The 27,531-nt window shown below is 39.3% G+C and overlaps 1 protein-coding gene across 5 annotated transcripts in view; it reads right to left on the minus strand.

The window, feature by feature from the left end:
- Positions 1-10,500: 10,500 nt before the first annotated feature.
- PDE6H (phosphodiesterase 6H) overlaps positions 10,501-27,531 on the minus strand; it is a 186,692-nt gene continuing 169,661 nt past the window's right edge. For 4 of the 5 annotated variants that reach the window (XM_086714014.1, XM_086714015.1, XM_086714016.1 and 1 more), the window contains 3 exons: positions 14,600-14,773; positions 13,527-13,567; positions 10,501-11,317 (listed from right to left, as the gene is read on the minus strand). In XM_086714014.1, coding sequence (XP_086570140.1) covers positions 11,241-11,317; positions 13,527-13,567; positions 14,600-14,733 — 252 coding nt within the window. In that variant the 5' untranslated portion in view covers positions 14,734-14,773 and the 3' untranslated portion in view covers positions 10,501-11,240. Of the gene's footprint in view, positions 11,318-13,526; positions 13,568-14,599; positions 14,774-19,384; positions 19,500-27,531 lie in introns of those variants that run through there. The other variant, XM_025930325.2, reaches the window with a different exon arrangement.

Here is a 27,531-nt window from a genome sequence, read left to right on the forward strand (position 1 = left end):
CTGTGGTGTAAAATGCTATTAACAATGCACATATTGCGTTGTTATTCTCACAACTAAAAGGGGTAATAAGTCATCAGACACTTAGAACATGTTGAATGAATATCCATTTCTTCTTACACCTCTGTCAATTTTTCTACTACCTTATCTGAGACCACACACACATACATGTGTGTACTATAGGTACACTACATATACACGTACTTATATAGCATCTGTATATAAATCTGTGTATATAAAAATATATATTTCATCTGTCCATGTTTGCTATGAAGAACATGGGAAAATATCGGAGCTCATAATAGGAGCTAAAGTGTTAAACCAGGAATTAGTTATCTCCTGGGTCTCCGGACATTATGTGTAAAATGAGACTGTCCCACTTCAAAGGGAAGATCTATAGGACCACATAATTAAAAATGAGAGGGGCGCTTGGGTGGCTCAGTCGGTTGGGCATCTGACTTCGGCTCAGGTCATGATCTTGCGGTCCGTGAGTTCGAGCCCCGCGTCGGGCTCTGTGCTGACAGCTCAGAGCCTGGAGCCTGTTTCAGATTCTGTGTCTCCCTCTCTCTCTGACCTTCCCCCATTCATGCTCTGTCTCTTTTTGTCTCAAAAATGAATAAACGTTAAAAAAAATTTTTTTTTAAATGAGAATAACTCAGCACTAAGGTAATTGGCCGTATCAGATATTTAAGTGTGAGACAAAATTGGCTACCACAATATTTTCCTAAGTGTTCAAAAATATTAATAAAAATGTTGAGGGGCATCTGGGTTGTTCAGTCAGTTGAGCATCTGACTCTTACTTTTGGTTCAGGTCGTGGCCGAAGTGTTGTGGAATTGAGCCCCACATCGAGCTCCACACTGGGCATGGAGCCTGCTTGGGATTCTCTCTCTCTCTCTTCCTCTATCCCTCTGCTCCACTCACAATCTCTCTCTCTCTCTCCCTAAAAATTTTTTTTTAAATATTTGAGTAATAGATGTATAAAGGACAAAACCAGAGGCTTTGTGAATTAACTCTTCAATTATCCTAATGCCCTTCTCTCTACCTCTAGACAGAATGTTACATAATAGAGCTAAAAACAAAAGCTAATATGCTCTAAAACTTTGTGGTCTCTAATTGAAAACAAAACATTCATTTACTCTATGGCGATTCCTAAAAACATAAATCAATAGAATTCTGCTAAGCCAGTGAAGGATATGCAAGCAAGGTGCTGTTGATATGTCTTTAATTGACATTGTTCATGATGTTTCTTGATTTTTAGGAAGAGAGAGAGTATATGTAGAAGTTTCAGCTGAGAGTACAATGCTCATCTAGATCAGCATAATATTTTGCCAGTTTTGCCAAGTGAGCTCTCATGAATACAAAGTCAACATGAAAGAGGGTTCCTTTAGGCTAGGATAGCAATGTTAGGGCCAGAGTCTTTTACTTCATTACTTATTCATTAATTCAACAAATACCTATTGAGTGCCTACTGTCTGCTGACTCCATGACAGACACTGAGAAAACAGCCAAGAATAATACTTTAAGGTCACTTTTTTCATGGAGTAAAAAAGGTCACTTTTTTACATTCTAAGTTCTGGGAAAACAGACATTATGGCTCAATCTGAAGGATGAATTGGGGGACAGGGGTGAGAACAGAAGGATTATTTGAAGCTGGTTGTAATAATTGATCCAGAAGACTATAGAAACGGAGAGCAATGGACAGATTCACCTAAATTATTACTCTTCCTAACTTCAAAACTCATCCCCCACAGACACATCTACCAGTACTGTCATGCAGTTGATGGCTCCCTTCAGTGTGATTTCATATCAAACCGTGCCCTGTGCTAGGCTATAAGCATCTTGAGAGCAAGAGATTCATGATAATAATAACAATGACAATAGCAATTATACTGTGATCATTGAGCATTTACTATGAGCTTGGTATTACATTCTTATTCATATAATCTTCAAAAAATACCCCCATGAAACAGATGCTACTTTCTCCACTTTACAGATGAGAAAATACATTTGGAGAAGCAAGTTGTTTATCTCTGTGACTCCAGAGTTTGTTTTGGCTGGGTCTCATCCTAATAAGCCTCCAAAAATGCCTATCAGAGGGTCTATTGAATTGCTATAACCAAAGCATACCATTTGCCTCTTTTTCCTGTTCTGATCATTATCTTCCTTGTCTGCATCTCACAACCTTCCACCATGACATTATTCAGGCCAAAATAACTAACTAACTAAATAAATAAATAAAATAATTTCAAGTTGAGAGGATTTGGAAAATACCAAGATGTATATGTATTTTTTTTTTCTTTTGGCAAATGTCAGCTTATTTTCAAAAACTAATTTGTTCCACTCAAGGTCAGCACTTTATTTGGTCCAACATTTTGTAAACAGACACAATACCTTTCAAGAAATAGAAGGGAAGTTCTTCAAATGAAAACAAAAAGACACTAGACAGCAACACAAAAGCATATGAAAATATAAACCTTACTGATAACAGTAAATATAGAGAAAAATAAAGAATATTGTAATACTGTAATGGTCATATGTTAATCACCTTTATTCTGGTATAGAAGTTAAAATACAAAAATAGAACTATAACTATAAAAATATGTTCAGGGATACACAATATGAAAAGATGTAATTTGCGACATCAATAACATAGAAGAGGGGAGTAAAAGTGTAAAGTATTTGTATGCCATTGAAGTTTAAGATATCAGCTTAAAATAGATTATTATAAGTATGATAACCAGAAAAAAATTACTTATATAAGATACAACAAAAAAAAAAAAAAAAGAAAAGAATCAAAGCATATCACTATATAAAATCAATGAAATAAAAAAGAAATTAGCAAGAGAGGAAGACAGGGCAAAAAAGCTACAAGATAGATAAAAAACAATTAACAAAAGAGCAATAGTAAGTCCTTCCTTATCAGAAATGAAAATGGATTACATTCTCCAGTGAAAAGACATAGAGTGATTGAATGGATAAAAAAAAAAAATTTAAATATCCCATGTTCATGGATTGGAAGACTTAGTATTGTTAAAATGTACATACTACCCAAAGCAATCTATAAGTTAAATGCAATCTTTACCAAAATCTCAATAGTGTTTTGACATAAATATAAAAAATAATCCCTAATTGCATCTAGAATCACAAAGGTCCCCCAATAGCCAAAATGATCTTGAAAAAGGGCAAACATGGAGACCCAAGACTTCCTCATTTGAAAACATATTACAAGACCCCAGTAATCAAAACAGTGTGGTATTGGCATAACCACAGACATATAGATCAATGGAGCAGAATAGAATGCCCAAAAGTAAACCAATACAGTCAAATGGTCAACAAGGGTGCCATAGTACCCAATGAGGAAAGATAGTCTCTTCAACAAATGGTGATGGGGAAACTGTATATCCACATGCAAAAGTATGAAATTGAACCCTATATTTCACCATTCATAAAAATCAACTCAAAATGAGTATCAAGACTTAAAGACCTAAAACCATAATATTCCTAGAAGGAAACCTAGACGACATCTTTCATAACATTGGTCTTGGTAATGATTTCACTGATATAACACCTAAAGCACAGGCAACAAAAACAAAAATAGAAAAGCGGGACTACATCAAACTAAAATGCTTATGTACAGCAAAGGAGACAGTCAACAAAATGAAAAGGAAACCTATTGAATAGGAGAAAATATTTAAAAACCATATATCTGGTAAGAGATTAATGCCCATAATGAACTCTTACAATTCAATACCAAAAAAAAAAAAGAAGAAAAAAAAAGAAAGAAAAAGAAATCCCAAATAACTTGATTAATTATGGACAAAGGACTTGAATAGACATTTCTCCAAAGAAAACATAACAAATGGCCAACAGGTATGTGAAAACCTCACTAAACCATACTCAACATCACAAAACATGAGTGAAATGCAAATAAGAACCACAAATAAGATATTATTTTATACCTGTTAGTATAACCATTATAAAAAATAAACAAACAAAAAAATGTCCCAGAAAATCAGTGTTTGCAAGAATGTGGAGAAGTTGGAAGCTTTGTGCACTTTTGGTGGGAAGGTAAAATGGTGAAGCTCCTATGGAAAAGTGTGGAAGCCCCCCAAAAAATAAACAGACCTATCATATGATCCAAAATATTTGAATTAGCATCTCAAAGAGACATTTGCACACCCCTCCATGTTTATTGAAGCATTATGCACAATAGCTAGAAGGTGGAAACAAGCTAAATGTCTATTGATAGAAGAATGAATAAAGAAAATGTTGAATATACATACAATGAAATATTATTCAGCCATGAGAAATGAGGAAATATTGTCATATGTTACAACATGGATGAAATGTGAGGATATTATGCTAAGTTAAATAAGTTAGTCACAGAAAGACAAAATAGAATGGTGGTTACCAGGGTCGGGTTGGGGGTGGGTATTGGGAAGCTGCTATTTAATAGGTATAGAGTTTTAGTCATACAAGGTGAGCCATTTCTAGGGATCTGCTATACAACATTGTACTTATAGTTAACAATATTGTACACAAAAATGCAAGAGGGTAAATTTTATATGTGTTTTTTACCACAATAAAAAGAATTCCAAGGTAATTTTTTAGGAGGGTTCACACACAGGATGAGAGTGGAAGGAGCTAGACAAGCTGATTCTAAATTATACATGAAAAAATAAATATGCAATAATACCCAGAAAATATATGAAAAAGAATCATAATGAGGCAATGGAAGTTTTCTCAGGTCTTATAACATACTCTGAAGTGGGTAGCTATTTAGAAATAGATCAACATAAAATGACAGAAATAGAGCCACTGTGATAAATACAGAAATTCAGTAAATTAATGGGAACATGGATTGTTAAATAAATAAATCCCATTAGGATATATGGCTGTTTACCTGGGAAAAAATACATTCTACAATAATAACTTTCAGATGAATCCAAGATTTAAAGTAAAACATGAAAGAAAAAACTTGGGAGAAAACATGAAATTTTTTTTTGCAAATTTGGAATGGGAAAACCTAAGTAAAACAAAACTATATAGAGGTCATTAAAATCAGGGGCGCTTTGGTGACTCAGTCAGTTAAGTGACCAAGTCTTGATTTCTGCTCAGGTCATGATCTCAGGTTTCATGAGATCGAGCCTCATGTTAGGCTCTGTGCTGACAGAGTGAAGCCTGCTTGGAATTCTCTCTCTTCCTTTCTCTCTGCCCCTCCCCCTTTTGCATGCATGTGGGCACTCTCTCCCTCTCTCTCTCAAAATATAAATAGATAATAAATAAATAAATAAATAAATAAATAAATAAAGGTCTACCTGATAAAAAATAATATAAAGGAAAATAAAAAACTAAGAAACCAAATAGAAAAAATGTTTTTACTACAGATAAAGACAAATATTTCCATTCAGATAGATTGATAGGAAAATAGAGATCAGTATCTTATAATTCAGTACAAAGATCAATCATTTTATTGGAAAACAGGCAAAGCACTTAAGAAGACAATTTATAAAGATGCAAAAGTGATTTTTTTATTTGTTTAAAAACATTTTTTAATGTTTATTTATTTTTGATAGAGAGAGACAGAGAGACAGAGAGAGCATGAGCAGGGGAGGGGCAGAGAGAGAGGGAGACACAGAATCCAAAGCAGGCTCCAGGCTACAAGCTGTCAGCACAGAGCCCGACATGAGGCTCGAACTCATGAACGGTTAGATCATTATCTGAGCCGAAGTCTGATGCTTAACCAACTGAACCACCCAGACACCCCGAAAGTGATTTTTAAACATGAAAACTTGCTCACTCTCAGGCAAAATAAAAATTTAATAATCTGTGTAGACAAGAGTGTTAGGGAAAGTGTATATAATTGTGCATTTTGTGTTAGCAATTACAAATTATTTGGAGGCTAATTTGGCAATCTCTTTCCTTCAGAATCTATCCATTCTACTACTAAGAATTTACCCTGGAGATAAATCTGTGCAAAAGTGTCATACATGTGCAGACAATTAATGAAAGACGTAAGAGTCTAAACATATCCTAAACGACCATCAGTATGAGACTAAATAAGTGAATTAGAATTCAATCATATAAATGGAACCTATGAGGTGTATAAAAATGAACGAACATGAAGCAATCCCCAAGATAAGATAGGTGGAAAAGCAAGGTATAGAATAGTGAATACAGTATGGTATCATCATGCAAAGAAAACAATGTATACACATAACATTGTCTCTGGAAGTATGTACAACAAACTAATAACAAGGATTGACTAAGAACAGGAGGGAGACAGAAAGCATGGGGTAAATGAAACTTACCTCATTCGCATGTATACTCCTTTAATGTTTATCTTATGCTGGAATAAACATGCACTTGATACACATGAATAACCAAGTGGTCCATTTTAAATTGGCCAATGAGTGGGAACAAATTCAGAACTAGCTCAATGGACTTAAAAGTTTTCCATTGCAAATGGTCTTCAAGTTCATGAAGTGTTCATTCATCACAGCAGGTGGCAGTGTTATACATGAAAAGAGCTGGAAACAGTGCCTTAGGACTTCTGGACAGAAAGAGAACGGTTTCTTCATGTTCGAAATATGCTTAGATTTATTACTTGGTTTTTAGAATTTTGAGCTGCAAGGGACCTTAGCAATTATTTAATCCAATATCTTTGCTTTATTCTCAAACACTGAGACCAAGAAGATGTCTAGCAGATCCTGTGCAGCTCAGCCAGGCAGAACCCGAGCCTCATGATTATTTTATCATAAGGACGTGGTGTGACTGATGCGCACAATCGGTTTATGAATCTGGTTTTAAATTTCAGTTTTTATCAGTCTGGCTCTGCCCTTGAAAAAGAAGAAAGTCAAATACTTCATTTTGAGTTGCAGAAAGCACTGTGCTAGTTTATACACATACGTGATTTTTGTGGCTTGTGTAAATAAGCCTTTCCCTCTAGCCTTTTATAAAATACGTCTTTTTTTAAAAAAAAAAATTCAGTGTCATATTATCTCTGTTCTCATAATATTAGTTGTTGTGTTGCCAGTCTTATGTTATTGGTTTTCCTCTTGTGCAAGATATTAGTCTTATTGATTAGTCTTATCTATGTGTGTTTTCCCTTCACTTCTTTAGTTGTTGAGAAAATACTCTCCCTCCTTTTCTCAGTTTATAGCGATTCTTGTTTTTCTCATGGTGCAAAGAAAAATAGTAGAGGTCAACTGCACAGTCTCAATTGTTTAGTAACAACTGTGTGTATTTGCCCACAGTGGGGCCCTCCAGAAGAGCATTTCCTCCTTACACACTTTTTTCTGCTTTAACGCTCCTGAGCTCTAGAATGGGAGTTGCTGCCTACATCACCAGCACCATCAACCCCAACTTCTACCCATTGATGGGAACAAATACAAAAGGGGTGACGGATAAGTGAAGGTCACGGCCTCCACCTGCTGAGACAAAGCTCTCTCCCTCCCTGGTCCCCTCTACTCCAGTCAGAGGGGACAAATGAGGACAGAAAGTGACATTGACTACAGACAGAGGGCGGCCATGTGAGACAATGGTAAGAGGTCCACCCCAGGAGTAATGGCGCCTATTTGGCCCGATATTTCTTGGAACTGCCTCAGTCTAACACTTACCTTCTGAACTCTGACATTCTGTACAATTTGAGAAGCATTTAACTGGGTTAGGTCTGAAGTCATGAGGCATGTCTATTAGTCTAAAAGAGTCAGAACACATGAATGGTAGCCCCCGTTCTCACATATATTACATATGTTTTTATGGCGAGTAAGCCCAGTGAAATCAGTCACCTGGATGTTATTAGAATTCTCTAATTCCTAACATTTCCTAACGTAGGCTTGGACGGCATCAGTGTTTTCAAGGTGGTACAAATGTGAGAATCACCTGGAGTCCTTCTTGAAAACAAAAGATGTTTAGATCTCACCCTTGGAGACTTTTCTTCAGAAAATCCAAAATGTGGCCCAAATTTTGTGTTTTTAACAAGAAATCCTCAATGGTTTTTATTATCAAGAAAGTGTTAGAACATTTCAAAAAATCCTCCAAATCGCAGAAAGCTATGATAACTTCCTTCTGGGATTGTTCTCTTTTTTCTGTTGTGTTCTGCCTGACATTATCCTTCCTCCACCTTTGGTTTACACATACCTTAGGTTTTGCGCATACACAGGCTTATTTCCCAACTCCAACTAACAAGCTCTGGTGGACGAATGGTTTCTGTTCTTTGATACTGTGCCCAGCTGGATAATTCCCATTTGCCCCTCCACTCTCTACCCTTGTCCACCTGATCCCTGTTGTTGGAATCAACTTTAGACAATGGCTCCTTAGTCAATGGGCTCCTTTGTCCTTTGACTTCCAATTGGGTTTATCTAATGGGAGGCATCCGCAGAAGAGTAGAGAATGAAAGAAGAATAACATTGGGTTATTTATCAGCCTCATCCCCACTCCCTCCTGATTACTCACAGGATCCCTGTGAGGTGGCTGTGTCCTTCTACAGCCCCCTCAGTGGCCTTTCTTAGAGAGAAGACCTACTGGGATTCCTTCAGGCCTAGGGTTTGAAATATTGTAGTTTCAACACTGTAGCCAGCCCCAAGTTACTGTCCTACCTTTTTTAGATATTCCTTAACCCTTCCCAAGCCTTCTTACCTTACTCTCTCCTTTTTTTTTTTTTTTTTAAGGTAGCTCTACACCCAATGTGGGATTTGAACTAATGAACTCAAGCTCAAGAGTCACATGTTCTACCCACTGAGCCAGCCAGGCCTTTTCCAAGCATTTAAAAAAATTTTTTTAATGTTTATTTATTTTTGAGAGAGAGAGACAACAGAGCGTGATCAGGGAAGGGGTAGAGAGAGGGGGAGACACAGAATCCGAAGCAGGCTCCAGGCTCCAAGCTGTCGGCACAGAGCCCAACAATGGACTTGAACTCATGAACTACGAGATCATGAATGAGCTGAAGTCCGACCACTCAGCCACCCAGGCACTCTCCCCACCCCAAGCCTTAAATAGTTCCTTTGTTAAAATTTCCTCAGTTACTCTGAGTATGGCATTTCTGCTGCCAAGACTTTGACAGAGACCATGATTTACCTTTATTCTCTTTCATATGTGTGCTATTTGTATGAGAAAGGTTTTCTTGTTTCTTATTAGGAATAATAGAAATGGTAGACATAGAATTAGAAATGGAAAGGACAGAATTCTAGAATTTGAATGGCTTTCAATTATATCTGATCTAGCTTACCACTAAATGCTATACTTCATAAAATAGACCTGCTTCATCCCTCTCATTACAACTTTTCAAATATTTGCTGGCAATTATGGTTTTCTCATCTAGCCTAAATATTATCAGTTCCTTCAACAATTTTTCATGCAGCATGGTTTCTAGATCTTTCTCTAGCCTGACCATTGAATATGTTCCTCTGGGTGCATTCTTAAAACGTTTAGAGAAACATTTGCAAAGTAATCCAATGGAGAAATCTCACTGGAGAAGAACCCAGACCTCCCTACCTGAAAAGCACAGGAATGAACAAGCACACCCGGAGGCTCTGGCCATCAAGTGGAGTCTCTGACTTGAAAATAGGAGCATGAGTGGAAGCAGGACTTCCTGCTGGAGGGGAAGTGCCTACACATCATCACTGTACTTCCTGCATGTCACAGTTCCAACTCTTAGATCTTATGCTTTACTTTTTCTTCTGTACTTTTTCTTTTCTTTTTTTGTAAACTTTTAATGTTTATTTCTGAGAGACAGAGAGAGACAGAGCATGAGCTGGAGAGTAGCAGGGAGAGAGGGAGACACAGAATCCGAAGCAGGCTCCAGACTCCTAGCTGTCAGCATAGAGCCCAACATGGGGCTCAAACTCATGAACCATGAGATCATGACCTTAGATGGATGTCCAACCAACTGAGACACCCAGGTGCCCCTCTTTTCTACTAAGGAAGAACAGCAATGGACTTCTAGCCAGGCCAAGAATTAAAATGAAACATAGGAGTGCTTTAAATTCCCATGGTCTGGACATCTCCTTACCCCCAACCAATCCAGATTCCTCTCTTGGGCTTCAAATGTTTTGGCCAGAGGTAACTAGGTCATTTGTGCAAAACAGTGCAGAGCCTGCAGCACAAGACATTTTCTTGAGTGCTGAGCTTCTTTGATTTTCACACTCACACTCTGCAGACCTCAAAGTTGTGGAATTATCAATACCGTGAACCTAGATGGCCTAATTCAGGCAAACCAGAAGATCCAAGGCGAAAGATTTTTGTCCAAAATTGCAGAGTAATGTACTGGTCAAGCCAGGATTAGAACCCAGATCTCTTTTGTCTCTGTAACCCTGTCTTTCTTTTCAGTTAATTTTCCCCATTCTTTTACCACAGATTACGAAACTGAAATGAAGAAATCAATACTGCTGGTACCCAAGGCATCCAGGTCACGTAGGGGCAGCAATTGAATTGCACAATTGCCGTGAAAGTATTGGGGAAAGATGGCTATGTGCACATTACATTTGACACAACCTCAGAGGTGAAGCAAACCATCATTTTATTCAGAGGGTTCAACTACCTGTCCCATCTGAGTCTAAATTCCGTAGCATATAAATATTTTCAATCAACTGAGCCAGGACACTAAAAGGAAGGTTCACGCTAACAGATTCCTGAGTTTCCGTCTCCAAATTTAGACACAGAAAATGTACGATTTACAAGTTACAAAGTGGAATCAGAACTTGACTTTATTCCTATGCTCTTTTGCATGCATTGTGTTTATTTCCTGTACGACTGTGCCCTGTTTGCTGAACTGACTTTCAGAAGAGGGCATCAGATATTTGCATATAGCATTTAATACGACTTCATCATAAGATTCAAGGTAACTATCTCCTTTATTAAATGAGACGGGGAAGGGGGGTGACAAAAATGTTATCTTAAAAACTACTATTAATTGTAGGGACTGCCTGGTAAAAACTACATTTGAAGGACTTAACAGATAAACAAAATTTCAAGAACTATCACTGAATTCTAACCAGCTGATAGGAAATTTGAAGTGTCCTAACAAAAGTCTATTTGCATCCACTGTTCTGAGCTGAACTATATAGGGCAAGAGAGAATCTCACACCAAGAGAACTCTTCATAGCAATTTAGGGGGAAATGACTGTGTAAGCTGAAGAAACCACTTCCGAACAGCTGAATTTCAAGACTCTGGCAGATCAATAGGGCAAAAGTAAGCAAAATTACAGCAGATGCTGTTGAAAGTGGCAGAACCTCAGGTGCATCAGATGATCCCAAACTGAGCAAGCTCATGCAATTCCAGGTGGCTGAACGCCTCCCAGGGGCAAATCACCGTGATATCTGCAGAAGAGGGAAGAAGAACTTGTAAGTCTGCCTCACCACCACCACCCCAACTTTGGGTGCCTCTTCTGCTCAGAAAGACATCCTTTGGGCAGAGACACCTCACTCCTCTCTCCTACTTGTTGTCTCAGCAACCAGGAAGTTATCTAGAATGGCCCTGCAGCCCAGAAAGGATCAGACCAATTGGGTTCTGATGCCCCCTGAACAGACTCCATTTAGTAGGCATCTTCACTGGTTTCATTCTGTACCTCTTTGAAGAGATAGCCCAAGGCTTTTGACTGGAGCTAGCCTGAGGGGGTGCATATCACTGATCAAACGGGGTCTCCCCAAAGCACAACCACTATGGAAGGAACGCAAGTGAAATTCTAGTCAGGCCAAGGGTTAAAATGGGAAATAGAAGCACTTTAAATCCCCACAATCTGGAAATCCACTGCCTTCTTACCCCCTACCAATTCAGATGCATTCCTTGGGCTTCTCTGATGCACTCTTTTGTTCCTTTACATTTTGAAATGCCTACAATGCCCAATCACGTACTGAGAAATAATCTCAAGACATCTACTAATCCAATTTTTCGCTTCAGGCAATAAAATATTATTATCCCTGGATTACAGAGAAGCTGACTGGAACCTAAAGAGATTAAAAACCTATATATAAAAAAAAAAAATCGGAGTTACAAGGATGGGACTAGAACCAAGCCAAAGATCTCAAATCTCCCTTCAGTGTAAAGCTCTTTCTAGTATTCCAAATATGTTGGCAGAGTTAAACATAAGCCCAAAGCCAACCTACTCGTCTTCTATACACCTGGCCAAAATACAGAAGCAGTTGATTTAGGAGAACAGCGAAATGAGCTCTGTAAAGGGGCTAGAAAATGAATTTGAGATCCCAGGGGTGGCACTTGACTGCAAAAAGCAAGCACACTGAGAATTGCCTGGTAAGGACACTGATTGCCAATTATATCATTTGTCAAAAGAATATTGGGTGAGTTTAAGGCATGTTCACACAAAAACATGCACAATTGTGTTCATAGCAGTATTATTCATAATTGTGAAACTTGGAGGCAACAAAATGTCTTTCAATAAAATAAGCAAACTCTGATACAGCCATTCAATGAAATATTATTCAGTGGTAAAAAGAAATGAGCTGTCAAGCCACATAGGACATGGAGGAACCTTAAATGAATAAACATTGCTAAGTGAAAGAAATCAGTCTGGAAAATCTGTATATTGTGTGATTCCAACCATATGACAATCTGGAAAAGGCAAAACCCTTGAGAGTAAAAAGATTTGTGGTTGTTAAGAGTTTGTGGAGGTGGGAGGAGGGATGAACAGATGGAACACAGGGGATTTTTAGAGCATATATTCTGTATATACCTGTAATGATGGATACACAACGTTGCGCATTTGTCAAAACCCATAGAACTGGACAACACAAAGAATGAATCCTAATATAAACTATGGGTGTTAGTTGATAAAAATGTTACCAATACTGGTTCACCAATCGTAACAAATGTGCCACACTCATGCAGGATGCTAATAGTAGGGGAAACTATGTGCAGGAGGAGGAAGGTGGCAGAGGGGGCATGTAGGAGCTCCATACTTTCTGCTTAAATTTTCTGTCAGCCTAAAACTGCTCTAAAAAATAAAGTTTAATATTATTAAAAGGAATATCTGGTAATTTGTGTTCATTAGCCAACAAATCAAGTTATTCTAGTCAACCGAAATTTTGTATTGGATACATTCAGGGTGCAGGCCCTGCTCTGGGTGCTGGAGGATGTGTAAAAAGAGGAAGTTGGTTACAGAGTGGTTTGCCAGGCCCCACCCTTTTTTCCAATATCTCACTCGGGGGCCTCAGATTGTCCCTTAATTTCTCTCTGCCTCAGGTTTCTCTTCTGAAGAAATAATGAAGTTGGGATGGACTAACCCTGAGAATCTTTCTACATTGAAAGTCTACGACTCAACCATTATATGTCCTCAAGAGTTGCTTAACAGAAGAGGGTTTAGTAATTCTGGGCCTTAGCTTGATTCCTGTAGGTGTGTTTCCTCTGGGCACACGTGCACTTACTTAGGAGGTAAAATTAAACCCCACATTTCTACACCTTCAAGGATCTGCTGCCTCAGGTATTTCTTTTAACTTTTCACAGCCCTTTGAGGGCTAAAGTGTGTATAGTAGTGAAATTCCGAGTGAAAGTCCACATCTTTTGGTGGCTCACCTGTTCCTAGCCCCTCCATGCCTGGAATGTCATCTCCAAACCTGGGGGAAAAAAGAAAAATTAAAAATTAGCTGAAAGAGTGAAAAGATCTTGGAATTACTCATATAGAGAGTTTCCTGATGAAAGGGGAAGAAGAGGTTTAGGTTTTTGTCTTTGTGAAACACCTTTAATTTGCATTGACCCAGGGCAAAGGCGAGGTCACTCAGGCTGTTTTCAGACAGCGTGTCCCCTTGGAGAGAGATTTTTTTTCCCTTGTAAGAATATAGCCTATGACAACTGAGAACCAAATAGCACCATCATGGGGGCAATTTAGTCAAGTTCCACTTTTAAAAATAGAAATTGGAATGAAAACACAGTATGAAAGGCATTAAAGTGATCAATTTATCCATTTGATCAGTTATCCAAAAGCATTTATCAAAGCATTTACTATATGTCAGGCATCGTATTGAGCATAGGGAATTAGGGAAAAAATAATAAATTTTCTTTGAGGGACTTCAATCCCTGAGAACAGATGTAAGTAAACAAATGTAGTGTAAAATAATACAAGTTGTGATAGCTGAATGTATGAAATGCAAACATAGAAGTAATGATCACACTTGTCTAATAAGAGAGTCAGTAATGGCGTCCAAAAGGAAATTAACAAATGAGCATATGTTAAAGAATAAATAGAATTTGGCCAGAAAAAAGCAAAGAACTGAAGGCATAACATTTGTTGCCATACAAGTAAACTGAATAAACTCTGTGTTCTGGCAATGGCCAGTGTTTTAGTATTCCAGATTAAATCACAGGGTGTGCTGGTGAGGAGGAGTGGTCAAGAAGAGTCTGGAAGGTCAAGTCGAAGTTTGCTGTGAGAGGCCCCATTTACCATGCTAAATGTCACCACAGACCTGGTTGGTGAGGGAGAAAGGATTCCAGGGCTAAGGACACGATTCAGCGAAGATTGTGGTAGAGAGGAAAATAGAGCAGAGGGTGGAAGTCTTTGTAAGTCTGTTTCCGTTTATGAGCACTAATTTCTCAAAACCAAAGCAGGGTTGTGGGGAAAAAATAGAGTCTTCTTTTTAATTTGGTCTTACCCTTTCACCCCTTTCTTAGGAGGTTTGCTCTTGAATTGGCGAGTCTGCCTCTGCTTGAACTTGGGGGGCCCTTTGCGTGGGGTAGTGGGACCCTGGTTTGAAGCTGGAGGAGCCAAAGCAGTGTTGTCACTCATTCTGATGTCCTTGGGTGTCTGGTGGTTCTCTTTCGGGCTCCTTAGGCAGTGAGAGAAAAAAAAGAAAGCCCTTCAGGGTACAGGAACCATTGCTTCTTAAACCCTCATTGGACACTCCAGAAAAACTTAGGATTTTGTGTTGACAGAAAAGGGAAGAATTTATCATCTTTTAAAGAGATTGTCAAGAAAATATCAATGGAGGCACTTAACATAGACTGACAATGAATAGAGTAAAAGTCTATTTTAATCTAAAATAATCCCCCAAAATCTAAATAGACATGTTGTTTCAATAAATTGTCCCTAGCTTTCAATGTGTCACTAGTTTTCTGGTTTATTATGATATATACTTCTCCGTGATTACCAGTTCCACCATCTGTAAAGCCAAGGAAATGGACTAAATGCTAACTATAGTCTTTACAGCATTGGTATGTTCTTTAAACTTTATATATTTTTCCACCCAACTGCAAAATAACCCGACTCTGAATGTTTATTGACTCACATTTTATGGGCTTCTTTCTTTATAATCCTTATTTTGTCTAATCCTCGTGTGATCAAGATACTTCTCTAGTTCTCTACTTCTCTACTTCTCTACTTCTCTAGTTCTGGGGGATAGCACTTGGGGAAGCTCTGCACCAGGGATACTAACACCCACATAATATTCGATCCATTCCAGTACACACACGCGTGCGTGCGTGCACACACACACACACACACATCAATGGAGGGTGATTAAGTAGTAAATTTGTGCTTTCGCTCCATATCCAGACGTGAGGTTCTTAAGTCACCCATTCCTCTGAAATGTCCAATATTTTCTTCTATCCAAATCATGGAACTTATCCAATGTGACTTTCACAGACTTTGATTTTAGCTACAGAAATGTACATTGTCATTCTTCAAGTAAAAATAGAGGTGTGTTAAAAAGATAAAATTAAAAAATACATATGCTATGCCAAAGGATGACTTTTTTTTCTTTCTTCTTTTCTATCACAAAAGTTGATAACACCTATCCTCAGAAGGAAGATTCTAGAAAGTGTGAAACAACTTCTCGGTAGCCTTAATCACTTACTCTGAGCAAAACCATCTCATACTCTGCTACCTGGAGGGTTTATATAATCTGTAAATTATAGACTTATGCTAATATTATTAGCTTCAACTCTCCCTGACACTCTTTGGCCTGTGCTAACCATCTTTCTCTTTTTCTGCCACACTGAACATCCCTCAAATCTTATATTGTATGACTTTGAGTTCATCAACTTTTTCTGATTACTTTCAAATAGGGTTAAATTACTATCTTTGCCAAAAGATATTTTTTCCTTATCTTCTTTTCCCCACTTACTATTTTCATTTTCTCCTGCTGATTCTCAAGTTCTTCAATAGAAACACGTTGACTAATCTGTGAGTGGGTACCAGGGGTGGTGCACCTGGCTAGGGCTCTGGATCACTTGCTTATGCCATGGATTTTATCTAAGTTCCCCACTGGAATGTGTTCCATAAGCCTGTTTTTTTTTTTTTTTTTTTTTCAGTTTTCATTCATTTCTGTGACCTTAGAACCTACAACAGTGCCTGGAGCATAGCAGGTGTGCCATATATATTTGTCGAGTGGGTGAATAAATAAGTGAAAAAATTGAACTAATACTTGGGATATTGGGTTGCAAGATCCTGACCCTGTGACTTCGCCATCAAACCATAGAGAAGGCATCATTTGGCCTTCATCTCACAAAGCTCTCAGTGGCTTTTGGAAATAGGCTGCCAGCTCCTCTGCTCACTGAATCCAGTCCTTGTGCTATGGTCCCTCTTCTGCCCTAGTAAACAGCCGAAGTTTGTGCCTCATCCGAATGTGGTTGGGACCATGTAACTTGCTAGTAGGCAGCCAAGAGACACATTATTGTCAGAGTTTACCACCGCTAACTGACACATCACAATTCTGACAAAGTCATAGAGGAAAACTAGACAATTTCTCCCAGATCAAGTTTTTGTGACTTCTCAATTCTTTCAAAATGTTAACATACCACAAACTTTCCTTTCTCTCATCTGGAGAGTTTACTAGGACTAGGATTACCAGATTTAGCAAATAAAAATACAGGGCACCCAGTTAAATTTGAATTTCAGATAAATAACAAATATTTTTAGTATAAGTATATCCCAAATATTGTATGGTACATACTTATACTAAGAGAATTATTCATTGTTTATCTGAAATTCTAATTTTACTGGAAATATTTTATTTTATCTAGCAAGTCTAATTAGGATCCCACCATGTGAGATCTAGAGTCTACAATATGAGGGCCTAAGGTAAACTAATCAGTCAAATTACACTTTGAGGGCAGTGCAATATAAAAGGTATGTGCTTGGGGTCCCTGGGTGGCACAGTCGATTAAGAGTCCTACTCTTGATCTTGGCTCAGGTCATGATCTCATAGTTCATGGGTTCAAGCCCCACATCAGGCTCTGCCCTGATGGCGTGGAGTCTGCTTGGTATTCTGTCGCTCCTCTCTGCCCCTCCCCTGCTTGTGTGCTCTCTCTCTCTCAAAACGAAATAAATTAATTTAAAAAACAGAGAATGTGTTTTAGAATCAAATAGACATAGTTTCAAATCCGTGCTCCACAAAACTGTCTATGTGACCTTGGATAAGTTGCGTAACTTCTCTGCTCCTCATTCCATCTATAGAGTCAATCAAATATAACTTCTTTTTTAGAGTTACAGGGAAAATTAAAGGGCATAAAGTAAATAAGAAATAAGAAAAAGAGTAACTATGCAATAGACCTTCTATAAGTAGTGGAAACCAGGCAAGTAAATCTATAATTATGACACAGGTTCACCTGCACTCCTACACTCATTCTCCTGGGCCAACTGCTGAAGATCCCCTGTCATGTACCAGAGAGGTGACCGTCATTCAGCACTTGCTGGGTAATCATCTGCATCCCTCAAAAACCCTGACTATTAATTTATGCCTCGTCTTGAAATTCTGTCTTAAACCTTCCTTGGATTCCTTTGACATCCCTAAAAGCAGTCTCAAAGAACGTAAAAATTACACTTGATTTCCATCTTTCCCTGATTATACTTCCCCTTTTTTCTTATAAGTTTCTTTTGCATGTTTTCACATATAATTTTGAAGTTGCACCTCTGGGCTTGCACAGACTTCCTGTCTATGCTAGGTGTGATGCATTATGTAAAAGAATTCTCTTCAGAAAGAGTTACATAACAGTTGCCTGGTTAATCCCTGGATCATGAAGATAACCCTCAGGGTTTGCACTGTGGAAAATAAGTTTATGTTTCGTGTGCATTTCATGTACAATATTTCATTTTTGAGTACATAGGAGTACATAGGTTGAGTACTAACCCCTAGAGTGTTTCTGTCATAGATATGCCCTGTTGTTCTCCCTGTTCAACCTTTGGGAGGAGCAGACAAATATGACCCTTTCCTGGGTGGAAGTTAGTGTTGTCTGCCATAGATATCACCATAGCTAAACTTATCCTGACCATGCTTTCCTAGGAATTAAAAGGGTATCTCCCGGGCTAAATAATCCTGAATCTAGAGTCAGACTCGATTTTACCTAAAAAGGACGTTTCACATCTTTGCCTCCCCAAAGTGTCAAGCAATCCATTCCTTTGTGAGGCAGAATGGCTTTCTATTTTTAAGGCGATGCTAGCTCTTCTCCTTTTGAAGGTTATGAAGCGTTGTTCTTCAGGAAGAAGTGGATGCCGCAGAGTACTACATCAAGGTGCAGTTTGGTAGGAAACCAGGGTTGGTGTCGCCTTAGAGCCAAGGCAATGGAGCTCAGCTGTAGGAAGCTACAGAGGATGATCGTTTATAAATTCCAGCTAAGGAAGAGCAGTTTCAGAAGGTTCTTGAGTCAGGATCTCTGATGCTGCTGCTATCACCCCAGACTTCCGGTCTCTCCTCAGCAAAGATATAGGCTGAGGGGCTATAAGAGAAGGGTTGGGGAGGAGATAGATACAGGTGTGTTCTCTCTGCACTGATGGGGTTGAACCCATAAGGATTCTGCTGAAGCAGAGAGAATCAAAGAATTTGGAGAGCCAAGGAAGACCCAAACCAAAGTCACGAAAAGATAAAAACAAAAATCCAACAAGTGCCTTCCTTCAGACTGGAACAAACAAACACTTTGACCTCAGAAAGAGAAGGCTAAGCCACCCACACTGCACCAAGGTCATGCCTGTGCTGGCTCTTGGCTTTCTTTCTCCTTATCCTCACACTCTCATGTTCCCCGTCTTGTGCCTTGGTCTTTTTAAGCACATCCTAGGAATAAATAACTGTTTTCTCTGTGGTCATTTAGTGCCCTAAATCCCTCCTTTCCCAGAAAACTGTTTGCCATGGAACCACAGAAAAAAGGAGGGTCAGTTTGGAGTTCTTTCCAAATGAATTTAGTAATCAAGTTTTGCAATGACCTTGTAACGATCAAGTTTTACTTATAAGCTTGCTACATGACATTATAAGGCTATTTGGGTGTGTTTCTTTCATGTTTTCTCTTAGTTTCATTCTCGGCCCCAGTCCAGGCCCACAGGTTCAGTGTGTCCTCTTCTTCCATTTCTTTATTTTAGAGCCAGATCAACCCCCACCCCCACCCCCACCCCCCACCAAAAGCCCTTCAGTTATAATCTGCCTAAACACCACAAGTTGAGAAATACTCACAGAGTTGAATGTTGCTCTCATAAACTGTCCAGTTGCCTTCTTCACAGGAGATGAATAAAGGATCTTTGCACACCGATTTATCTCCCTATAATACCCACATGCTTCTTAATCCCACTGTTAGGAGCTTAGAGAAACAACCCAGGTGCAAAGAAGTTGGAAGAACAAGGGGTGAGACTGGGACAGGCTTAGGAGTTTCCTGACAATTGAATACTCTCAGAAAACTTACTTGGGCTCTCTCCTGTCAGTAAATAGGTATTGAATCCACAAACACACACACAAAGTGTTGATATCCAGGAGTATATTTCCAGTTTGTGCCTCCTCCATTCCCACCGTTAGTCCTTGTTATCCTCCCATTCCTGCCCTTTCCCTGACACACACATCCCCAATCATAAATCAATCCCCACCATATGCACATCATGTCATAATTCTCCTGGGACTCTAGATACTGGAAAAAAGAGTGTCAACCATTGTGTCCCCCTACACCCCATGGGGACACTGGGATGCTGATTGTGTGAGCTATGACACTGAAAAGTATTCAGCATCTCTCCCTAACAGGTACTGTATATATTTCCTCAGTAAGACAGAACCACAAATCAAAAAAGACACAGAATAACTGCTAACTGATGGCATTTATTTGAAATGATTGCTGGATCTTCGTACCCAAAAGCTTCAGGAGCAAGACCCAGGCTGCAATTCAATTCATTGGTACACTTGGTTTCAGTCTTTCAATTACATTGAACCACTAGTGTTAGTTTGGACATCAGTTTGTATAGATCTTAGCCTAATGTTAATATCATCAGGCTCTTTTGACATACTTATCATAGAGAAATAAAGTGATTGATTCAAAACTGCCGATGAAGTTAGTAGTGAATCCAGGAGAAAAAATCTGAGCACACCTTACATATTTCAGCCATCTGTCTACTGTAGTAGAGCGAAGCAGACATAGACCAAGATGTATCTGTTGCTGGTCTCTCTAAAACCTTGCCAGCGGATTGTGACGTGCCTTCCCTAAATCATTACTTGTTAGAGATTGCACTCCGTAAGATGATAGAGAAAGAAGGTCAATTCATCCTTCTCGGGCAGGGAAAGATTCTCAACCAGGGGCCCCGAGCAGATTAAAGGGGCAGCTAAACAGCTCACAGGGTATTTTGATGAGCTTTCCTCTGGTCTTTACCAAACTTAGAGGAGTTCTGAAGCAGCAGACACCTCACAGAGCTGGCAGAGTGTTTGGTGTCTGGATGAGTCTTTCCACTCCCATCTCTGTGTCTCCATTACCATTGAGATCTTCCTCTACTCTTATACACCGGGCACATGGATATTGAGATTCTTATCTGTCAAACCCTCACCCATTCTCTGTTTCTTTGTTGAAGGACTGCAATTCATACAGGCGGTGAATAGAACAATAAGCGGAATGTTCTCAAGTGTTGCTACTCAAAGTGTAATGGCATGCACACCACCTGGGCATTTGTTAGAAATGCAGGACCTCAGGCCCCGCTCCAGACTGCCTGAACCAGAAGCCGCATTGTTACAAGGTATCAAGATGATTTGTTTGCATATTAATGTCCGAAAAGTACTATTATAGACCCATGTGCAGACCCGGTTTTACCACATCTCTGCTATGTGACAAGATCACCACCTCTTCAGGTCTCAGTTTCCTCATATGTCATATTCCATAATGTGCCAAGGTTCTCAGTTTCTGCCATCCCAACAACATCTGAGAGAGATAAACCATACTGATCAGTAGCAGGATTTGTAACTAGTGATTTCCCAATGTTAGAAGGAGGACGAGGGCTGTTGTGCCACGACTCTTCTCCCTCCCAGGGAGACCCAGGAGAATGGAGAGTGAAGAGTGGGATGTGTGGGGCAAGGCAAAGTCTATAGTTGGAAAAAATTCTCCTAAAATGATTCTAATATAGCTCTCGATGGTTTATGATTAGAAAAATCTTAAATTGCTTTAAAGATTTAAAAGCTTCTATCGTATCCAGTTCTGGACAAGAATGGGGTAGATATACTTCTTTCCATTTCTCCTGCTAAGTACAGCTAAAACTCCTGGATATTACATATGGAACAAATATAAGAATATTTTAAACGTTCAAAAGAAGATAGATCAAATAGGCAACTTGGGACTCAAGGAACAATGTGGCAGCAAATTCTTTGAGTTCTCTTTTTGCCTTGTATATCCTGACCTAGATGCAAGGGAAGCATCTAGGGAAACACAAACAGGAGCAGACAAAAAAAATTATATATATATATATATATATATATATATATATATATCTCCTCTCAAAAAGCCTACTCTCTCTAGACAAATAACCAGGAAAGAGAATCTAGTAAGGCAGAAAATAAGTAGAACAAAATCTCGATGCCGTGGAAACAAATCCAACATCAACAAATCCAATATCATGGGAAGAAAAAAAGGCCAACACCAACCCCCTCAGCACAAGCAGAGTAAAGAGACTTCCATCCTGGCCCAGCTATAATTAGGTAATCCTACCCCATCCCTACCTGGGTAGTATCAGAGAAGGCCATATGGGGATATTAAACTTTCATCTCCCACCAGTGATAACGAGGCACCCTCTTCCTTTCTACCAGAATGGTATCAGAGGAGGCCAAATGAGGAATCTTAATTTTCATCACTATTCAGCAATAGCAAGGTATCTAAAGAAGAACAAAATGAAAATTTACAACTGAAAAATAAAACAACCAGCATAAAAAACTCAATGGATGGGTTGACAACAGAAAAGAAGAAGAAGAAGAAGAAGAAGAAGAAGAAGAAGAAAGAGAGGAGGAAGGGGGAGGTGGAGGTGGAGGAGGAGGACAGCCTGGGACCTGGGAAACTAAAAGATCTAATATTCTTGTCATCAGAGTTCTGGGAGAGGAGAAAAGGATAAGGCTAAAAAAGTACTTGAAGAAATAATGACTAAAAATTTCCTAAATCTGGTGAAAGACATAAGTCTATGGAATCAAGAAGCTAGCAAACCCCAATGAGATAACCCCAAAGAAATGTATGCCAAAGCACATCATAATCAAACTTCAAGAAACTAAAGACAAAACAAATTTTGAAAGCAATTAAAAAAATATATATTTATATATATTTGCTTTTGAAAGCAACTTAAATATATATATGTATATATATGTATATATGTACATATGTATATATATATGTATACATGTATGTATATGTGTATACATATGTATATATGTATACGTGTGTGTGTGTGTATATATATAAATATATATATGTATATATATGCCACCTTACCTAGACGTGAAAAAAAATAGAATGACAGAGGATTTCTCATCAGAAACCATGGGTCAAAATGAAAGAAGCAGAACACTTTCTTAGATCTGACCCCAAAAAAACACAAAAAAACAAAAACAAAAAAACCTGTCACCTCTGTCCAGAAATTTATCCTTCAGGAATGAAAGGAAATAAAGACATCATAATAAAGAAAGGCTAAAGCAATCTATCCCCAGAAGACTTATACTAAAATAAATGGTAAAGGAAGTTCTCAAAACAGAATGGACATGATATGAAAGAAGAAAGAGAAAGAAGAAAGAAAGAAAGAAAGAAAGAAAGAAAGAAAGAAAGAAAGAATTTTGAACATCTAGAAAAAAAAGAACAACAACAAAAAGAGATAGTATGGGATACAAGGGAAGTGTGGAAGATAGGACCCTCAACCACATTCAGCAAGGTCTTGTGGAGAATGAAACAGTGTTCCAGACTCTGTGAAGTTCTAAAGATCTGATCATTTTGTACCTTTAGGAAATGTATCCATTGTTCCCTGTTCCAAGGGGCTGTTCTTTCTAACTATTCCTCCTGTTGCCACTGAGTCTTAGAGGATTTGAGTAGCCTGGCCTATCCGCAGTAAATACACACTGCCTCTGTCAGACAGAACAATTCTACCAGATCACTTCATTGGTCATTGGCTAGGTTAGTGATGACTGACTTTTGATTGGTTGCCTATCTCAAGATCTTGTCATTCAGGTAATGGAGTCACATGGCACTAAACAAGCTGACCGATGACCAAGAAATTTCTCTAGACGAACTTTGGTTGTGCTGGACACTAAGATTTCAAAGACATAAGAATAAAACCAACAAGAACCATGCTGGAAAAGAAAAGGAATTATTACTGATAGATGTAATAACATAGATAAATATTAAGCACATTTCACTAAGTGAAAGAACCCAGAACTGGAAGGCTCTATACTGTCTGATTTAATTAATGACATTCAGAAAAGACAAAACAATAATGTTGAAGCACAGATCCGTGGCTGCCAAGGGTTGAGAGAAGCTGACTGCAATGTAAAGGGACGATGCAAGGGATTTTAAAGGGTGATGAAGTTATTTGGCATCTTGATTATAGTGGTGGATCTATAAGTCTATGCATTTGTCTAAACCCATAGAAGTCCACACCACAGAAAATGAATTTTGCTATATGCAAATTTAAAACTTAAATATCATAGAGCTTGAGGAAGATGGCGGCGTAGGAGGACGCTGGGCTCACCGCGCGTCCTGCTGATCACTTAGATTCCACCTACACCTGCCTAAATAACCCAGAAAACCACCAGAGGATTAGCAGAACGGAGTCACCGGAGCCAAGCGCAGACGAGAGGCCCACGGAAGAGGGTAGGAAGGGCGGCGAGGCGGTGCGCGCTCCACGGACTGGCGGGAGGGAGCCGGGGCGGAGGGGCGGCTCGCCGGCCAAGCAGAGCCCCCGAGTCTGGCTTGCAAAAAGCGGAGGGGCCTGACGGACTGTGTTCCCACAGCAAGCGCGACTTAGCGTCTGGGAGGTCATAAGTTAACAGCTCTGCTCAGAAAGCGGGAAGGCTGGAGGACAAAGGGAAGGAGAGCTGCTGAGCCCCCGGACGACAGAGCTCAGTTTGGTGGGGAACAAAGGCGCTCGCCAGCGCCATCTTCCCCGCCCATCCCCCAGCCAAAATCCCAAAGAGAACTAGTTCCTGCCAGGGAACTTGCTCGCTCCGCGCGCAAACACCCAACTCTGCGCTTCTGCGGAGCCAAACCTCCGGCAGCGGATCTGACTCCCTCCTGCTGCCACAGGGCCCCTCCTGAAGTGGATCACCTAAGGAGAAGCAAGCTAAGCCTGCCCCTCCTGCCCCGGTGCACCTTGCCTACCCACCCCAGCTAAGACGCCAGATCCCCAGCATCACAAGCCTGGCAGTGTGCAAGTAGCCCAGACAGACCACCCCACCCCACAGTGAATCCCGCCCCTAGGAGAGGGGAAGAGAAGGCACGCACCAGTCTGACTGTGGCCGCAGCGGTGGGCTGGGAGCAGACATCAGGTCTGACTGCGGCTCCGCCCACCAACTCCAGTTATACACCACAGCACAGGGGAAGTGCCCTGCAGGTCCTCACCACGCCAGGGACTATCCAAAATGACCAAGCGGAAGAATTCCCCTCAGAAGAATCTCCAGGAAATAACAACAGCTAATGAGCTGATCAAAAAGGATTTAAATAATATAACAGAAAGTGAATTTAGAATAATAGTCATAAAATTAATCGCTGGGCTTGAAAACAGTATAGCTGACAGCAGAGAATCTCTTGCTACAGAGATCAAGGGACTAAGGAACAGTCACGAGGAGCTGAAAAACGCTTTAAACGAAATGCATAACAAAATGGAAACCACCACGGCTCGGATTGAAGAGGCAGAGGAGAGAATAGGTGAACTAGAAGATAAAGTTATGGAAAAAGAGGAAGCTGAGAAAAAGAGGGATAAAAAAATCCAGGAATATGAGGGGAAAATTAGAGAACTAAGTGATACACTAAAAAGAAATAATATACGCATCATTGGTATCCCAGAGGAGGAAGAGAGAGGGAAAGGTGCTGAAGGGGTACTTGAAGAAATAATAGCTGAGAACTTCCCTGAAGTGGGGAAGGAAAAAGGCATTGAAATCCAAGAGGCACAGAGAACTCCCTTCAGACGTAACTTGAATCGATCTTCTGCACGACATATCATAGTGAAACTGGCAAAATACAAGGATAAAGAGAAAATTCTGAAAGCAGCAAGGGGTAAACGTGCCCTCACATATAAAGGGAGACCTATAAGACTCGTGACTGATCTCTCTTTTGAAACTTGGCAGGCCAGAAAGAATTGGCACGAGATTTTCAGGGTGCTAGACAGAAAAAATATGCAGCCGAGAATCCTTTATCCAGCAAGTCTGTCATTTAGAATAGAAGGAGAGATAAAGGTCTTCCCAAACAAACAAAAACTGAAGGAATTTGTCACCACTAAACCAGCCCTCCAAGAGATCCTAAGGGGGACCCTGTGAGACAAAGTACCAGAGACATCACTACAAGCATAAAACATACAGACATCACAATGACTCTAAACCCATATCTTTCTATAATAACACTGAATGTAAATGGATTAAATGCGCCAACCAAAAGACATAGGGTATCAGAATGGATAAAAAAACAAGACCCATCTATTTGCTGTCTACAAGAGACTCATTTTAGACCTGAGGACACCTTTAGATTGAGAGTGAGGGGATGGAGAACTATTTATCATGCTACTGGAAGCCAAAAGAAAGCTGGAGTAGCCATCCTTATATCAGACAAACTAGACTTTAAATTAAAGGCTGTAACAAGAGATGAAGAAGGACATTATATAATAGTGACAGGGTCTATCCATCAGGAAGAGCTAACAATTATAAATGTCTATGCGCCGAATACCGGAGCGCCCAAATATATAAAACAATTACTCATAAACACAAGCAACCTTATTGATAAGAATGTGGTAATTGCAGGGGACTTTAACACCCCACTTACAGAAATGGATAGATCATCTAGACACACGATCAATACAGAAACAAGGGCCCTGAATGAGACATTGGATCAGATGGACTTGACAGATATATTTAGAACTCTGCATCCCAAAGCAACAGAATATACTTTCTTCTCGAGTGCACATGGAACATTCTCCAAGATAGATCATATACTGGGTCACAAAACAGCCCTTCATAAGTTTACAAGAATTGAAATCATACCATGCATACTTTCAGACCACAACGCTATGAAGCTTGAAATCAACCACAGAAAAAAGTCTGGAAAACCTCCAAAAGCATGGAGGTTAAAGAACACCCTACTAACGAATGAGTGGGTCAACCAGGCAATTAGAGAAGAAATTAAAAAATATATGGAAACAAACGAAAATGAAAATACAACAATCCAAACGTTTTGGGACGCAGCGAAGGCAGTCCTGAGAGGAAAATACATTGCAATCCAGGCCTATCTCAAGAAACAAGAAAAATCCCAAATACAAAATCTAACAGCACACCTAAAGGAACTAGAAGCAGAACAGCAAAGGCAGCCTAAACCCAGCAAAAGAAGAGAAATAATAAAGATCAGAGCAGAAATAAACAATATAGAATCTAAAAAAACTGTAGAGCAGATCAACGAAACGAAGAGTTGGTTTTTTGAAAAAATAAACAAAATTGACAAACCTCTAGCCAGGCTTCTCAAAAAGAAAAGGGAGATGACCCAAATAGATAAAATCATGAATGAAAATGGAATTATTACAACCAATCCCTCAGAGATACAAACAATTATCAGGGAATACTATGAAAAATTATATGCCAACAAATTGGACAACCTAGAAGAAATGGACAAATTCCTGAACACCCACACTCTTCCAAAACTCAATCAGGAGGAAATAGAAAGCTTGAACAGACCCATCACCAGTGAAGAAATTGAATCGGTTATCAAAAATCTCCCAACAAATAAGAGTCCAGGACCAGATGGCTTCCCAGGGGAGTTCTACCAGACGTTTAAAGCAGAGATAATACCTATCCTTCTCAAGCTATTCCAAGAAATAGAAAGGGAAGGAAAACTTCCAGACTCATTCTATGAAGCCAGTATTACTTTGATTCCTAAACCAGACAGAGACCCAGTAAAAAAAGAGAACTACCGGCCAATATCCCTGATGAATATGGATGCAAAAATTCTCAATAAGATACTAGCAAATCGAATTCAACGGCATATAAAAAGAATTATTCACCATGATCAAGTGGGATTCATTCCTGGGATGCAGGGCTGGTTCAACATTCGCAAATCAATCAACGTGATACATCACATTAACAAAAAAAAAGAGAAGAACCATATGATCCTGTCAATCGATGCAGAAAAG

The sequence above is a fragment of the Puma concolor genome, chromosome B4, assembly GCF_028749965.1.
Source record: "Puma concolor isolate L17-30 chromosome B4, mPumCon1.1.hap2, whole genome shotgun sequence".
NCBI classification, from domain to species: Eukaryota; Metazoa; Chordata; class Mammalia; order Carnivora; family Felidae; genus Puma; species Puma concolor.